The sequence below is a fragment of the Pteropus vampyrus genome, unplaced genomic scaffold, assembly GCF_000151845.1.
Source record: "Pteropus vampyrus isolate Shadow unplaced genomic scaffold, Pvam_2.0 Scaffold470, whole genome shotgun sequence".
In the NCBI taxonomy this organism is placed as follows: domain Eukaryota; kingdom Metazoa; phylum Chordata; class Mammalia; order Chiroptera; family Pteropodidae; genus Pteropus; species Pteropus vampyrus.
In genome coordinates this window covers 1,263,741-1,282,316 of record NW_011889251.1, presented here as the reverse complement: position 1 = coordinate 1,282,316, position 18,576 = coordinate 1,263,741, and the positions used below count along the sequence as shown (strand labels likewise).

Sequence of the window (18,576 nt, the reverse complement as noted above, 5' to 3'; positions counted from 1 at the left end):
TTTATTAATATCTTAACACCAATTCTAAGAAAATGGACTGCCCCAAGGTCCTTTCTATGAGGGACAGAGAGATCATACAGAGTTAACTCATTATGTATGAGTGACTTACCTAGAGCCACTTTTTGGCCTACTCAATCAGCAGTCATTAAAGGGTCTTTCCTGTTTATGACACACTTTCATTTCTTTAAGATCATGCAATATTATGTACAAAACAAATGCTTTATTATTTTGGAAGATTAGATGATGGTGTTAGAGCCCCAAACTGAGCAGCAGCAAAAGTTCTAATAACTTACCGACTGGACTAGTAGAAACTCGCTGGGCGGGTGGTCTGAAGCCAGGTGCCTTGGAGTTGTCAGGGTGCACGTTTTCCAAGTGTCCAAGTACAGAGTTACCCAGGAACGCTGACTGAACAGTGAAAGAGGCATCTGCAGCAACTCTTGAGGATAGTGGACCATCTCCCCAACCCTGGTTAGCTGGTACCTGACTGCTATCAAAAAGACTACTGAAGTGATTGAAAAGTGTGGCTGGGCCAAACGTAGGTGGCAATGATTTATTTGCTGGGTTAATGTGCATCTGAGAACCATTCATGATGTTCATGGCTGAAGAAAGCTGCACTGTAGCTGGTGGGCCTTGAGGTGGTGTTAAAGGAACTGGATTTGTAACAAAAATAGACTGGGGATCCTGGTGTATAGTTGCATTTGGTACCACTGAGTAAAAAGAACCTCTGGGCTGCATTCGATGAGAAACTCGAGGTGCTGGTACAGCTAATTGAGGTAAATTATTGGTATCCTGATTATCAGCAGCAACCAATCTTGGTGATGCCAAAGTCAATGGAGCAGGTTCTGAATTAGATGCAAAAGGCATTGACATAGGACTTGAGTCAGACACACTGGATGGCTGGGCCTCCTCTTTTGTGTTGTTGGAAGGAGGAGTGGGACTACTGGATGGGTGAGTTTCTGGAGCTCCTGGGGTGTTGCTGGCAGAGCTACTGCAGCTATTTGCAGTTGAAGATGGGGTACACAGGTTTGCTATGGGCTGGTCCTGTGTGGACACTTTCTCTTTAGGGGGTGGCATGGCAGAGAAAGACTCCATCTTTTGTGAAGAAAGCTGTGTTTGAGGAGTACTTGAGGACAGAAATGTGGTGGGAACTTGCCCACTAGTGATAGGTGCAGAGGAGACCGAAGGCAGGGAACTACAAGTGCTTGTCACAGAGGAAATCACTGTTGCTGGAGGACTCGTCTTAGGCACACAGGCAAACAACTGCTTTCTGACTGATGAAGGAGTCCGGGTATTAGTCACACACAGTTGCTGACTGGCAGCAACTACAGAAGAGACAGTGATAGGACAACTGGCAGTAGCTAGTCCAGCAGACTCTGAAGGTAAAACAGTTCCATTCTGGTTAGGTAGACGGCCAGTATTATTATGCTTTGGAGAGTTATTTGTGTTGCCAGGATTCACAGGTCTCACTGGGAATGGTCCCCAAGTGTTAGGAGAGGGTGAAAAGGTTCCTCCAAACTGGGCCATGGGTAAGCGAGGATGCCGAATCTGTTGCATAGTCTGAGCAGCCAGCAAGGCAAAATGAGGGTGGGGATAAGCTAAGGGTAGAGAAACTGGGAAAGAAGAACGTACATTTGTTGGAACGTTCTTATTAAGTTTATTAGTGGGCTGGAACGTAGATAATGTTGTCGCCTGTGAAGTAACAAGAGGTGGAGCACCCAAGGGAAATGCATTTTTACTGGAAGTTGCTGTGGTGCCTACTCCAGATGAGAAGTTTGCATGAATGGATTTAGTGCTAGCAGGTGTTCTGATGTGATTTTTAGGAATCAAATCTTCCAGTTCCTTAGCAGGATCTTGAATAAGTGCGTTGATAAGCTGAACCGCATATCTTGTTGATTCTGTACCACCCCTGAAGAGAAAACAAACAAAAAAAAAACAAGATTAAAAAAACATAAAAAAAGGGTAATCTTTACCATAAAAGAAAATTCTTGATTCTACCACACCTAACAAAAGTATACTTCTAATAAACTTTAATTTCCACAAAGAACTAGCAATATATATTCTTCACAATTACCGTATTGTGATCATTCTCTCGCCATTCTTATCCTTTTGTTTATCCACATCAATGTGGGCACCAGTAACATCCTGTATTGCAGTGATGTTGCATCCTCCTCTTCCCATTATCCTGGAAACCACCGAAGCTGGAACAGACAATTTCTTTGACCTAAAAAATGAAGACTACACATGAGCTTATGAAATCAAATGTCTCTGAATAGTAAATGTCTTTTATTAAAAAAGATGTCTCAGTAAGTATGTTCATGGACATTTATAGAATGATATTTCTCAAATCTTAAAGTGCAAATTACTAGAAGTTTTTAAAAATTGACCTCTTATATTTAATTTAGTAAAGGTAAAAATTGCATTGCCATTGAAAACAAAAATTATATTATCTAAGCATTCAAATTTGTCCAAAATATCATGTTAAGGAAACTGCAGTGACCATATGTATTAACTTTCTAAATTAAAATAATGTATACCATATTGTTAAACTTCATACTGAATAAGAAGCTAGCTTATCAATATCAATAACATATATTTAGCAATATATACTTAAAGAAATAAAGCCTTAGATTTGAACTACATGAAAAGCAACTCACAAGTGGAGCCCAGGACTTCCACTTGTGTGTGAGGTAAGCAGAGCCAGACAGAAGACCAGAGGCTGACCTTGGTATCTAACAAGATGGCCTGACTACCCGACAGGGTTATCAAAGTAACCCAGTATTTGCTGGCAAGACTATATGAGAGCAACACCCATTATTTTCATGTGAGCATTGGTGAAGCCTAGGATTTCCCCTTTGAGGGAGGAGGGACCTTCAAACTTGAAATATTCCTTCCAGAAGAATGTCCAGTTGCAGCCCCTAAAATATATTCCATAATCAAAATTTATTATCTTAATATAGACAAGGTGGGAAGAATATATTTAGATATTATGAAAGCTAGATCATGGAGTTGGCTTTATGACACGAATAATACTTAAACTGATCTGATCATCAAGTGTGCATCACTTCTGTGTGCCAAGACTTCTTCCTTTTTTGTTTGCATTTAATGGACAGAATAAAATTTTGTTTGCATTTATATTTTACAGAATAAAAACCCAAAAGTCTCAGTCTTTGGTGATTAAATGCACCTTAGCACATCTATGTCTTGTCTTGATTCCTTGCTATAAAGCATGAGCAGAAGCTAGAAGTATCATCTGGATGGTGCAGAACATTTAAAAGCAGTGGCCCCTCTCTGCTTGTATTCATTTCCCCCTATATGGTTTAAGTACAAAGCAGTGGAAATGATGGAAATTGTCAGGGTTAGCTGCAGGGGTGTGGTTGTACTTTTTTTTTTCTTTTTTGAAGAATAAGGTGGTTGTAATTTTACAGGTTCCCTTCCCCCTTTTTATGGTGATCTAATTGCATTGGTGAAAAGCAGCTAACCAGATCCTCAGAATACGATCTGTACTCAGGTCTTTATTTAAACATTGTAAATGGATAAGCCTGACTGAATGAACCAAAAGGGGACCATTAAACGAACATCACAGCCCTCACTAATAAGATTGTGACTTTGCTGTCAAGAGAAGAATCTTCCCTTGAAGAAGAAGCTTGTAACCATTTTGTATGGTTTGTCTAAACTTCTGTAAATCTTATGTTTTAATAAAATATTTTTTGTTATTCTAAAGCCAACATTTGTCGTGTCATAAAATACGTAGGCAAAATTTGCACATTGCTTCTCATTTTGCTTTAGCCTACTCTAGATTTTGTATGGCAATACAGTTTAAAATAATAACTACATTCACATTATTCATTAATTAATTAGGTAACCATCTCACAGGAGAATCTGTATGGTCTATGAAAGTTTAAAAAATGACCAATTCTACTTACCTTCGTACAACTTCTTTCCATCCTTCTTCTCTTTTTTGTCCCCTTTTAGGGCTGGTCAGGGTCAGCTTTATGTTTGGAGAGTTTAATGGCAATGACACTGACTTGTAGCTTGTTGATAAGGAATTAGGATTCACTTCACCTTCAAGTCTGAAAAAAGAAATATCAAGTCCAATAAAAGATAAAATTTAAGTTAGAAACTCAAGAGATTATTCCTTTATAGACAAAGTTATGCTGAAATATTTGAATTAGAATCTGGCATGTTAAATTATCAATTCAGAAAAATAAAACAGGGCAAATAGTCCATCATGTATTTTAGTATTAAAATGGATTCAGAAGCCAAAAGTTGTACTATAAACAAAAAAAATGACAGTTAAAATCAAGATGTGCTAATATTTTCAACTTCAAATTGAATCATAAAAATTTATAATAATCTCATTTCATAGTTAGCACATGATCAGGATGGCATTGATGAATTTCAGTTTTGAATATTGAAGACAAATAATGTCATGGTGGACTTAAACTGTTTAACACAACTTGTACTTGAAGTATATGTTCTTCAAATTCTTGAGCCAGGCATGAAAAAGGACAGATGGATATAGAGTTAACGATTAGAAACATTTACCGGGTTTGAGGTTTAGAAGTAGTGGCACTTTTTTCGTCTTGGGAATGGAGTAGCAGTGAGGGGTATCTTCGATCACCAGAGGAATTCATATCTATAGCGAAGTTTAACTCTTGGCTTTTACCACCACTGCTACTCTCACTGTTGCAATCTGTGCTGTCCAAGTTATCTGAATCACTATTTCCACCTGCACCACCACCTCTGGGTTCGCCATTTATTTTATTTTTATCTGCCTTCTGCTGTGCTAAGGATATATGTTGTTCTGGTAGTATTAAAGGTGCAGTGGGAGGGGTCTCTTTTGTTTTGTTCTTCTTATTTTTCCGATTGGTGCTGGGGGTTGTCACCACGTTGGCCCTTTTTTTCCCAAACACATTGGTGAATGTTGCAGATGTTGCTGAGATGCCAATGGTGGTGGTGGTGGTTGCACTAGGAGGCTCTATGGGAACTTCTTGCTCCACTGAAATTATCAAAAAGGATAAAAACCACATTGAGAGCCACAGATCTCAAAATAAACTGTTACAGGTATACCTAAATATTTCATAATAATTCAGTCCCTTAGGTCATATTTTCCTTTCATGAGTATTCACTAGTAAATAAAGAAATCTTTACTATTGTTAGAACAAATATATCTATCATATTTGATGTCTAAACTGGTATAAAACATTCACATTATTAACATTCTTAACATCTGAAATGCTAGTCTTATGAACTAACCAAAAATAACAATAGTTTGAATTTAGGAAGTTTTTCAAATAGTATTTTGGAATTAGAATTCGAATACAACATAATTATTTGCCTACTATAAGCACTGCTAGACTGTATAATAAACAAATCTGAGAATAATGCACTCCAGTGCTGTAAGGCCTTGAAAATGAACCTTAGCTAAAAATTCATTGAGGAACTGGGCCTTTCCAGTTTCCAACTGGGGGGAAAGAGAATGGGAAGAACCTGGCAAACTTCTTACTATATTGCTTTTGGACATGCATAATGTTTTACAGGGTGACTTAAATTACAACTGAACTTCAAATTATGTACTTGTCTTCCTCCTCTTCCTTTGTATCACTTTACGGTGTAAAATATTTAGAAATATTTACTGTAAGAGTCAATTGTCAATTTTAGATTAAAGTAACAATATTTAACAAGAATTAATTAAAGCAAAAAACTACTCAAAATAAAATGTTAAACACAGGAGAGTTTTATTACTATTTCGAATGGATTATTTCTTACCATCTTCATCATTCTCCTCTTCATCTTCATCCTCTGGTAGTTCTGAATTCTCCTTAGGTTTGTTTTCTTCATCTTCTTCCTGTTTCCTTTTCTGCTCCTCTTTTTTCTTTTTTCTCTTTTCCTTTCTTTTCTCTCTTTTAGCTGCAAGAGCCTGCTTTCTGCTCTCTTCTCTTGACTATGAATAAAGTAAGTATATCATTTTACCAATAATGTAAAATTTAAAATAAACAATGATATTTTTGTTTATGATATGAGGGGCTTCCCTTGGATGTCAGTCTCAAAACACATTTATAAAAGCAACGAGAAAAAAATAGATAAACTGGATATCATCAAAATGAAAAGTTTTTTGGATTTCAGAGGAACCATCAAGAAAGTACAAAGACAACCCATTAAATGGGGAAAAATTTTGCAAATCATTCATCTGGTAAGGGATTTGTATCAATAATACAAGAGTCTCCCCTTAACTATGGTTTCACTTTCCGCAGTTAAGTTATCTACAGTCAGACCATATGGCCTTCAAAGCTTAAAATATTTACTACTGGCATTTGATAGAAAAAAATTGGCAACTCCCTATGTAAATAAGAAATGGGCTGAGGACTGAAATAAAAGATTGTAAAATCAGTTAAAAATCATTTCATCACTGTTGGCACAAAACCAATTGGCTATTTAGGGAACTACTGACCATGTCCCTGAGTAGTTACACAAAAATAAAAATTATAGATGTAGATAGGACCTTAGCTGTCACCTAACTTCAAACTTCACTTTATTTAAAAATAAATATGTATTTTTTTCTTTCTAATTTTAAGTTCATCATGGAGGTACTAAAAGTTAATTTCCTAATGATAAAACTTTAAGGTTTATACTTTTCTCCTTATTATAAGCAAGGCAACGATGAATGTCCTTATATACATTCACATCTTTGAGCATTTGTCTATTTACCTTTGGTTAAATTTCTATAAGTGAAATGGCTGGAGTAAGGGTATTCACCTTTTTATTTATTTTTATTTATTTTTTTAAAAAAATCTTTCGTGCTATTTTATTTTTATTTTTTAATTTTTAAAAAATTTCAACTTATTTTTTAATTTTTAAAAATGTTAATACTGACATTCAATATTATATTAAGTTCAGGTATACAGTAAAATGGTTAGACATTTATATAACTTATAAAGTGACCCTCCCGATAAGTCTTATACCCATCTGACACCATACATAGTTATTACAATATTATTGACTATGTTCCCTATGCTATACGTTACATCTCCAAGACTGTTTTGTTAACTGCCAATTTGTACTTCTTAATCTTCTTTTTTTTTTCACCCAGCCTCTCATGGTATTCACCTTTTTAACTGATTCATTTGTCAAAGCACCTCCATTAATAGTTATATTAATTTACATCATACATTAAAAAAATCATCCTAGAAGGCTAATTCTCCATACCCTTGCCATCAACAATTATTACTAGACCTTTAGATTTTAAGCTTTGCCAGATGGGTCAAAAAAAATTTAAATGACTCTTTTACTGTGTATTTCTTTATTTATGAAGTTGAGCATTCTCCATCTATTTACTGAACATTTGTATTTCTTTTTCTGTGAGTTGCTCATTTGTGTGATTATTTTTTATTCTGAGCAAGTTATCTTTTTCTGTGATTTGTAAGCAATTTTTCCTTCTGTTCTTAGCTTACAAAATTTGTTTGGTATTTTTCAAACTAAGAATTGGTGTCAAAATTTTAGCATCTTTCAAAAAGATCTTTTTTCTTCCTTTAATCTTCAACAAAATATCTTTGTGTTAAGCTTTCTCTTGCATTCCTAGAATAACTCTATTTGATCATGGTGTTTGTTCTTTTAATATAAATTCTGGATTCAATAACAATGCCTTCATTTTCTAGATAAGCAGATGGAGCCTCAAAATAAGGATCTTGTTTTTTTAAATTTTTTACATTATACCACATATCCTAGGACACCTGACACTTAATCTTAAATTAAAGATCTAATAAACCACTTATAGCCCAGATCTTATAACAAACAAATGATTTCTAATGTTTTACTATTTCTTCTCAGACTTAACATCATTTGGTAAATTGCGATCTGCTTGAAAACTAGTTTATTCACTTATATGGTTCAAAACATTTTTTACTTACTCCACCATCTTGCCCTAACCCCAAAATATTTTTTGTAAATGATAGGTCAGAATCAGAAAAATGATGGTGCTTTGATAATCTATCAATCATTTCCTTTGAAAGAGATTTTGTTAAGGTAATTGGCCGTATAGGTTGCAAATTTATTCTAGCAGATTTTCAACAATATCTAATAAGGAAAATTATTCTTCCCACTCACCTTTTCCAGATCAAGTTCCTTTAAAAGAATACTTGCATTCTTGTTTGCTTCTGCAGCCTGCTGGTCTTTAGCCTTTACAATTGTCTCAACACATTGGTGACATTTTTTCAACAGTTCCTATAGTGGAAAATGGAATTATGTCAAAATCGAAACATAACATAAACAGGCCAAATAAAACTTGAGCTGATGAGCACATCAAAGTCTAGGCCTTAAAGATCATATAACTGAAAATTCATTAAACCAAAATAAAATATCCTTTGAGTCCAGTCATGTATCAATCTTTTCTTAAAATAAGGTACCATTTCCTAAAAAGTTTCTTTGTTCTTAGAAAATTTTCTAAATCAAGCTAATGGTCTAGTAATAAACTTTAGCTGCAGTCACTGTAATTATGGTCCACAATAGCAAGGGAATAATTTATCAAAAGTATTAAATTCATTGACCATTTGCAAATGGAGAAACTAAAGCATAGAAGAATCAGGTGATCAGTCTCATAGAAGAGGAAAGGAACAGACTGTTAATTACACATTTTGGCATTTAATTCCACAAAGAACAAAAATGTGCTTCAACAGCATATTAAACCTACCTTATCTGTAATTGTTGCTATGTATCTCATGCATTCAATATCAGAAGGAAACTGATTGACTTCCTTCACCAAATATTGGACAACTTTTACATGACCCTGTAAGAAGTACAAGAAAAAATACACAAAAGAATCCCTTGAAATTTTGCCCACATGCTTAAAAATTTAAGAGTAAAAGGTATAATAATACTTCTAGGTAGTTTACTAAATTTGAAATTATGAAAACAAGAACACTGTTGAGTTTATAAACGGAAAAATAAGTACAACATGCTCAGGAATATAAGGTGCTATTTCCCATTGCTATATGCTATTTTCCATTGAAAGTAGAAAAGCTATTGTAGAAGACATCTCCTAGAATAAACTTATTAATAAATTAAAAATTGGTGATATGAAATGAACCTCAGTTTAAAAAAGAAATTAGTCCTAAAACAAAGAGGATGTTCTAGATATCAAAGCGTTATTTTGACTCTCGCCTCAACATTTATCTGAGTCCTATCACCTAAATCTAGGTAAAACACTTTTTAAATGCCACTATCAGGGGCTATAGAATCTAATAATCTAATAAATTGAAGTATATCTATTATAACCAAACTTGCATTGTTTCCCCTCCTACCAATGTTATATAACGTTCTCAAGAATTAGTCTGATGCTGATGAAAATCAGAAAAGAGGTTGCCTCCAGGGCAGGGAATTGAGAACAAGCATGATGAAACTCTGTAGGATTATAGAAGTATTTTATATCTTTATGGGGTACAGGTATGTGTATTATCAAAACTCATTACACTATAAACCTTAGATTTGTGCTTTTCACGATATGTGAATCACACCTCAATTAAAAAGAAAAAACTGAAAAAAAAAATTAAGGTCAAAAAATTTTTTAAGATTTTCTTCTAAGACACATAACTTACACTGCTCTCATTCAGTAGCTATTAGTTACCACCTCGTATATGCTGGGCATTGTGCTAAATAGTAGGTATAAACAGTGGTGCAAAAGATAGTCATGAATCTTGGTCTTCATGGATCTTCCGGCTTAGCTAAGGAAGATAGGCATTAAAAAAGTATACATGTATTTGAATGTGTGATTACAAATGGGGATAATGAAAATAATAGTGTACTATAAAAAAGAAGGACCTTTTTCAGATTGGGTGTCAGAGAAGGATTATCTGAGAAGTGACATTTAAAATGGGAGCTAAAGGATGAGTAGAAGTGAGCCAAGTGAAGAGCAAGGGAAAGAACATTTCAGGAAAAGAAAACGAGTGAGAAAAAGCCCTGAGGCAGTTAAAAATTTAGTTCATTCTAGGCCAGCGGCTGAAGTGTAGTGAGCAAAGGGGAAGGGTAGCATAAATGACTGGTCTGGGAGGCTGGCATGAGCCGTAACAATGTAAGGCTTTTTAAAATATAACAGACAAGTGAGCTTTAATATATATAGGGGTCCACTCATTTTTTTTCTTCTTAGGTAGAGAAGACATCCATCTGCATATAATATCTGTCTTTAAAGCTCATGTTTTGTGTACAACATCATAGCAAAACTAGTCAAGACACCAAGTGATTTAATAATAAAGTTACTAGTGGTGAACTATCATATAGCTCTTAGATTTAGCCAAAAAGAGAGAGGAAAGACAGAAGTGGTTTATATATAGAAAAAGAGTTAATTATCCAAGATCAATTTATTTTTCTCACATGGTTTCAACTTAGAATTGATTTAAAATTATTAAACATGATCTTTCCCCTCCATGTTAAATTACCTTGCGAAATGCTGACATAAGAGGTGTAATTTTCCGGTTGTCCGCAGCATCCACGTCAGCACCTGCTTGCACTAGCAACTGCACCACATCAAAATGACCACCATTAGATGCCAACCAAAGAGGTGTGTTTCCTTTCTTGTTATGAACATCTATATGGGCTCCCCTATCAAATCAAAGAATGTTAATATAGTTTGTTTCTTATGAGAAGAGGCAGACTTTTTCTATTTTTCTTTGTCTTTTATCTTTTACAAAATATACAAATAACGTTCTTTAAAATGTCAGTAAAATAGAACAATTTTATTAACGTTAAAGGCTGTGGAAACTGAAAAAGATTATAGGAAGTTCTATATATAAATATAAAATTTACCCACCTACTAATCAGGAGCTCACAAAATTTGTAGTGACCTTTGTCCGCTGCTATTGTTAAAGCAGTATCTCTTGAGGAAGGCACAGGGGGGGCATTGACATCTGCCCCCTTATCAAGAAGAACTCTTCCAACCTCTGCATATCCTCCAGAAGCAGCTTCCATCAAAGGGGTAAGACCAGTCTGTTTAAACCAAAAATTATAAAAGTAAATTAATATAATTTCTTTAAAAGACAAACATTTGACTTGTGTTTTCTATTTGATTTTCTCTCATAAAAGAGCTAAGCAATATTCATAGTCTTGAATTTCACTAAACAGCAAGTGAAAATTATTATATTCATTTAGACAAACTAGAATGAATTAACTCATACTACTTCATGCTAAAATAAAAAAAGCAATTTCATAACTTCTATGCAGTTATAAATTACATGAGACAATAACTTCACTGCAGAATGAACAGAGATTAAAAATGAACAAAAAAATTAAATAAGGCATAATGTTCAATGGAAAACTTTTTTTTAGAATATACTTTTTCTGAGATTGCAGTTTGCTGGGTAACTCAAGGTAAATTCTTTCAACTCTATTCAAACTTAGGTAAAACAGATTAAAATATCACTTCATAAACTTTATGCATATTTGTCTTTTGCTCATTAGTCTCTTGACATTTTTGCCAAAAGACATTTCTACTGATAACATTTCGAAAATAATATGGATTTCTCCAGGACTTCCACTAGATAAATGGGTCATACTTATAATATTTACCATACAAAAAGACAGATAGCAGGAAAGGCTCATTTCTCTTTATATGATGAAAATTCTGAGGGATTTTTCCAGTTTTTCTAGTGTTGTCTAAGTAAAGAAATTAAAAACACTGACATACTTACTCCTATTTTCTAAATGCCAGATAGTCATGAAATTGTCAGAATCTGTCATGGTCAGATTAGGTTTTAGCTATGTTAAATTTTAATCTATGTGGTAATTTTTTGATTGGGGGTTTACCAATGGTAAGCACATGCCACCTTGAAGGACTCTACAAAATAATCTTAATTCAATTATATAACTATAAAAATATCTTATCATGGAATAATCTCACTACATTCAAAAGTTGCAAACTGGAGGATTAAGAGAGCCACTCAAGGCTGAGGTTGGAAAAAATACCAATTCTGTTGTCTTCACTGTCCTTAATAAAAGTCATGAATGGTGACCATGTGTCACTGACCACTGTATAGTCCAATTCCCCAATCCTGCATTGGGGCATCAGTTTTAACTTATGACAATTTAAAACACCACCTCCAATTTGAGTTGAAATGCCATGCTCTTTCTACCAGAAATATACTTGAAGTAGTTGACAAGTTATAAAATGCTTACCTTTGCCCTATGTTCGACATTGGCTTTTCGGTCCAGAAGCAAACTCACTACTTCTGCTCGGCCTTGGAAACAGGCCAACGTGAGAGCCGTGTTCCGATTGGTCTCGATTTGGGCATTAATGTCTGAACCCATATCAAGCAGCAGTTTCACTGCAGGAACATGTCCATTCATTGCAGCCAACATCAGAGGAGAAATACCTAATTTACTCCCAGTCCTAAGAGGGGGAAATGTGCTTAGAAAACTAATAATATGTTGCCTATAATTTTTTCAAAAGCATCGAGAACATAAAAGATGAAAATGTTTCAGTAAAAAAGACAGGTTTCTAACACTAATGAATGATTTTATTTGTTTAGACTAATAATTAGGAATAGGAAAGTCTCACAATTTAAAACATAATCCCTATTTAGAGGTTATAAATTTCCAACTATCCATAACAAAGTTCTTTTTGAATGACACCTCTTTCAAAACAGCTACCTTAGCTGAAATAAGCTGTGATTATTTATAAGCACATTACAGGAATAATTGTTGGCCTTGCAACTTTAGTACTATCTTAATTAAAAATGCCATCTGTCCAAATATTTAGGGGAAGACACTTATTCTAAATAGTAACTTACTAATAATGAACAGGTGATAGATACCTTGAATTAATTTCTGCTCCAGCATTAAGCAGAATCTTAATGATATTAACATATCCTCCAGATGCAGCGAGACTCAGTGGTGTATAATCAGACACATTTCTATGTTCTTTATTTGCACCTCGAGCCAGCAGCAAGTCTACCACCTACAAAGTAAAACATGAACAGAGAAATCCGGTTTACAACAAAGGGCTCAACTTAAAATGAAGGAAGCACTAAGAAATGGGACCCGTAACTTCCTTGTTTAAATATCTGACATTTTAAATAGGCCCTACATACTCAAATATCAGCATTAGAGAAATTGATTCAATTTCATATCGAGGAATTCAGAGTGCTTTGAAATCTCAACTGTACTGAAATAACAAGATGCTACTCCAATTTGTCAATTGTTGAGTGATGAATTTGCATTTCCTATGTGTTAGGCTTGTGGTTCATTCAGTCTCAATAAATGTAAAGATAAAGAAAACTTTTATTTTGCCTAAAGAATAAGAAACAGGTTCCTTAAAAGGGCATTTACTATTCTTATTAAATTCAGTATATGGAACATTTCAAAACACATGTAAGTTTCTTATTCATATAGCTAAATTACTAAGCATATGCATATTTAAAATATAAGCAAAATGTTTACAAAATGAAAATTAACACACCTCCTGACGTCCACCAGAACATGCCAATGAAAGTGGAGTATCCTTAGTTCGTTCAGATTGTGCTTCTATATCTCCACCTTTATCTAAAAGGATTTCAACAACTCCAACATGCCCTGCTGTTGCCGCCAGGATCAGTGGTGTGAAACCTAAATTGGAAAATAAAAATCTCAAATAAATTTGTGGTTTTTACATATTAAGCCACTGTTTTCAATCCTCTATTATTTTAGTAGAAAAAAATCTTTAGGGCAGATACTTATAGCCATTTAAATAAAACTTTTCTAAATCCTAATTTGTTAGTGACAAAAATCTATAAACACCTGATAAAAAGGAAATGCTCAAACAAAACTATAAAGTTTATACTCATAATGAACTGATACCTCTGCATGATCTTCTTTTAGGTTAAAGAGAAAGGCAACCACAATTTGCTGTTCTGCACTGATGATCTACAGTTTAATTTTTGAATTTTTGGAGAATAATTTGGCTCTGTAGATAACAGATCTGGATATTCCTCATTGAAACAATATACTTATCCATATTTTCACTGAGTTGATCTAAAAACTATTTATTGAGAGTGAAAAGACTCTCTTCTGATGTAACTACACTCAGATTTTATTTCTGACATTTCTTACCTTTTTTGTCTCTGTGCTCAATTTTAGCATCTCGCGCAATGAGTACAGATACAAGTTCTTCATGACCCCCTGCGCAAGCTAGTGTTAATGCTGTGTCATGATTGCTCTCAGTCTAGAAGGGAAAAAAAATAAGTTGGATTTTGTTTTGTTTACAATGGGGTTATCAACTGAAGAGCAAATAATATTTTCACAATGAATATACAATAATTTTCCTTTCCAAACAAAGAAAATCAAAATGTGCTAAATAAGTTTAAATAAAGCAATCTACTCACATGTGCATCAATGTCAACTGAAGGATACACAGGGGGCATAGCCTGGGAAGCCACATTGCTTGGAGACTGCGAACAGGGTTCAGTTGTAAGACATTCTGTGGTCTGAGAGGAACTGTTTGAACCAGTGGGCACTCTGCTACTCACAGCTGAAAAACAATATTCATATTGCTGAATTCTACTTAAAACAAGTCATTTATATACAAAAATACAGAAAACATTAAATTCTATAGCAGTAATGTAGTAAATCATAAGCTTTGGAGTCAGATGGACCTATGTTTGAATCCCAGTTCTGCCATTAACTTTCTGATCTTGAACAAGTAACTAAACTACTTGGAGCTTCAATTTTCCTATGTGTAAAACGGGGGTGATAATAATAGTACCTGTCTTACAAGGTTGCGGGAAAGACCACTTGAAATAATGCAGGTAAAATACTTAGCACGGTGCCTGATATTTAGTGCAAACACAACAAATAAATAGCTGCCTTTTACGTTGTCAATAGGGAGAAAATAGTTTCTAATAAAAATAATTAAAGAAATTTTATATTTTAATTTGCAAAAGGCGATTAGATAAAAATATCCTGAAGACAATACAAAAAAAAAAAAGGTGGGGGAGAATGAGTTAGAATATTTCTCCATAAATCTTAGAGGGCATGTGTTTCTAAAATTCAATATTTACTTTGAAAATTTGCTAAGATGAATCAATGTCTGAAAATCAAAAAATAACTTTTATTTGGGATCTCCTCTGGTGTTTGAAAACTGAGTTAAATGAAATTATATTTTTATGTCTCTGTATATTTGTTATCACTCATTAGAGATAAAATTTGCCTCATAGAGCAGGAAATGAGACCTAACTCAGAGGGATGTTGTGAGCTGTGTGTGAGATAATGTATAAAAAGCATTTAACAGTGTTTGGCACACTCAATACATGCAATTATCAGATATTTTATAGAAATTACAGTACTATTATTCACCAAATTGAAAATAAAAACATTACTACTCACTCACTCAAGAAAAAATTCAGAAAAATACATATAATTGTTAATAATATAGAAAAAGACAACAAAGCTTCAGTGATGGCAATACAATCCTATAACCCAGAATAAAAGTCAATCAAAAACAGAGGTCTTAAAAGAAAATGTAAGCATTTCAAGTGTCGGACAATGTTTTCCCTCTAGAATTTTGATAGGACTGGATCCCTATCGAGGATACTGTTCACAACAGTACTCAACTTAGTATACTACTTTTTAAAATAACAGCAAATTTTAAGATGTTCAGATATATTTCTATATAAGGTGTTATTCCCTCCTCCCCACCAATATATATAAAGTATCCTGGCAATATGAATTTCTCCAGCTTCTGTCACCACATAAATATACATAATTTAACTATTGCTTTACAAATAGGAATGATTATATATATTTGTTTCACTTATAAGAACAAGCACATGGAAAAAAAGCTGTAAAATTTGTCATACAATGAATTAACAGCAGATAGTATTTTGTTATACCTTCTCCAAATAGCTGATATATTTGGGAAACAGCTCCAGAAAACAAGACGCTAAAGACTGATATATAGAACCTTTATAATAATAAGATTTTTAACAGTGGTCTCATAATATTAACATATACCTTACTAAAGAACTACTTTTCTATCATTAATTTTGTTTATTCATGTTCTATTTTTGTTATAAAAATATTTAAAAAGTTTTAAATGGTTGATTAGACTGTTATGCCAGAATATGATAGTATAAAAGACTTTACAGTTAACTTTTAAAAAACTTTTGTGCATTTGACAGTTCTACTACCAAAAATGTGACATCAATTATTATACGTTTTCTACATTATCTTAGAAAAATTTTTTCCTTCTTGCAATAATGACAATCAGAAACATTCCACAGAAGTGACTTTAATAGGATTAATTAAAATAGCAAAAATTTAAAGGTACATGTGGAATAAAGGTTTACTAAGATTAAATTATACCAGGACCATGATATGTTCATAAATCCTAAAATGTTTCTTAACTCTGAATAAAATGTCTCTGAAAACAACTAAGATCACTCCCACAAAAGTCACTATGTAATTCAAATTAAATTTATGCACTATTCTAAAATGGAGTGATAAGAGAACTAAGTATAATAGTCCGCTTAATTCTTTGTGAAATTTAAGAGTTTTGTAAGCAATATGGAAGATAATAATAAACCTTACTATATAAAAATCTCAGATACTAGGAGTACATAAACAATGTTGTAAGGTTTCAATAAATTAAATCACTACAATCTATTTTATAGAATAGTAACTTTATTAAATGGCGTCATGTAAACAAATAAAAATCTATAAATAAAATATTAACATGTTAGAGAAAATTATTTAAAGATATTTTATTGTAAATTCCCTCAAAAATAAGATTTCCTAATTATTTTTTATTTTTAAGCCTACATTGACTACCACAAGATTATTTAAAGAAAAATATTTTTGAACTGGAATTTGTTGTAAGAGAGACTATTAAAGTGTAGACAGCAGTGACAATATGCTAAAGTCACAAAACTATATTAAACTTTACATGCACATCAAATCTTAATATAAAAATTAGGAAATTTTTATTTAACAGAATTTAGAAGACTGTTAAAGAAATCATATCTTAAGGATAAATTAAGAACTTGAAGTTGAATCAGATATATGAATATTATATCTAATATTCTTAAACCTGGCTGAACCGACTTTGAATCTTGGCATCTACTAGCAACTTAATTTCCAGAAGCCTCAGTTTTTCAACAGAAAAACAGGGGAGGAAGTACCTATTGTATAGGATTATTATAAAAAGCCCATGAGTATATAAAGCACTTAGCACAGAGCTTGGTACATAGTAAGTGCTCAATAAATGTGAATAAACTGACATTAGTTGATTTTTACCCAATTTTCTTTATATGTTAATAATGAATTTTTTACTAGATGTTTCTAGAACTGTTCAAAGGTCAAAGCTATTTTGAGTTTTGTTAAATTGCTTTAAAATTCCAGACCTCAGTTCTAGACACTTGAATTGAGAATCCCTTGTTATTATGATAACTTCTAAAAGCCCAACCCTTACTTTCAGAACAAAAGGACCCAAAGAACAGTGCTCTCGATCAAGAGCTTACATACATTCTGTCTGGGACTATATCAAGTATGACACAAATAAGACTATATACTAAAAGGCTAAGTCAGCCAACTAGTCAAGTCATGAAATTAGTAAATTATGTTTCTAACAACTCATTATCATGACAAATTTTGAGAATTGAATAGCAACAAAAAGAAAACTTCTATAAAAGTGAAATTTATTGCTATCATAAATAAATATTTCCCCTAAAGTAAAACTGAAAGATGTAAAGTATTCTTTCCTTTATTAAATACAAGGGATGAGAACTAGATTTAATTTAGGTAAAAATAATTACATCTTTGGTCTGATCGATATTTCTATCAATTTTAACATATCATATATAGTTGTAGAATTAGGTATATTCACCTAATTCATTTGTCTAATTTCTTTCACCTTTAATTAAGAAAATTAAGAGAAATTTGGACTTAATAACTTTTTAAAACTTTAATTGAGACAGGTCATCATCTTGAACAAAGAAAATCTAATCCTTGCTATATATTTTAAAACTTTTGTGAAAATGGAAAACTTATATCAAGATAATTTTTGTTTATTGGCTGATTTACAAGTTAAAGATTATTAATAAAAAAATATTGTACAACATGGTAGGCCAATTATTGCTAGACATTAATGTCTGAAAGAAGTTAACTTTTATTAGTTTATATTAACATTATATATAATTACATAAAAATATAAAAGGTGCTTTCTAAATCACTTTTTGAAGTTTCATGTGAACTTTGTAAAAGACCATTTCAATTTAACAAATATCTCAGTATTTTTGACCTCCCCTACAAGAACCATCCAACCATCCATTAGTAATATGGGTTTCATAGCTGCAAACCGAGCATTTAATTAACAACATTATAATACTATTCATACAATCCTGAGTCTTAAAAATGTTACTCCCAGGCCACGGGTTTCATTATTATTCATAATCACACTTCACACTTCAATATCTGCTTCTACCCAGATCAGAAATTAGAACTATAAATGAACTGTAAGAGTTTATTCCTAATTTATAACAACTCTCAATGCTAATGACACAAAATTAATTTGAGTTAAGTGGCTGTGGGCTGAAGATATAAAAACCCAAATTAAAGGATAAA

General features: G+C 32.9%; 1 protein-coding gene across 3 annotated transcripts in view; it reads right to left on the bottom strand.

The window, feature by feature from the left end:
• The window catches only part of LOC105306972 (ankyrin repeat and KH domain-containing protein 1), a 90,710-nt gene that overhangs the window by 6,680 nt on the left and 65,454 nt on the right, over positions 1-18,576 (bottom strand). For all 3 annotated transcript variants that reach the window (XM_011382300.2, XM_011382298.2, XM_011382299.2), the window contains 14 exons: positions 14,343-14,488; positions 14,071-14,182; positions 13,442-13,587; positions 12,798-12,940; positions 12,160-12,373; positions 10,799-10,974; positions 10,428-10,590; positions 8,687-8,782; positions 8,104-8,220; positions 5,770-5,944; positions 4,546-4,999; positions 3,924-4,070; positions 2,072-2,221; positions 294-1,906 (listed from right to left, as the gene is read on the bottom strand). In XM_011382300.2, coding sequence (XP_011380602.1) covers positions 294-1,906; positions 2,072-2,221; positions 3,924-4,070; positions 4,546-4,999; positions 5,770-5,944; positions 8,104-8,220; positions 8,687-8,782; positions 10,428-10,590; positions 10,799-10,974; positions 12,160-12,373; positions 12,798-12,940; positions 13,442-13,587; positions 14,071-14,182; positions 14,343-14,488 — 3,852 coding nt within the window. The remainder of the gene's footprint in view (positions 1-293; positions 1,907-2,071; positions 2,222-3,923; positions 4,071-4,545; positions 5,000-5,769; positions 5,945-8,103; positions 8,221-8,686; positions 8,783-10,427; positions 10,591-10,798; positions 10,975-12,159; positions 12,374-12,797; positions 12,941-13,441; positions 13,588-14,070; positions 14,183-14,342; positions 14,489-18,576) is intronic.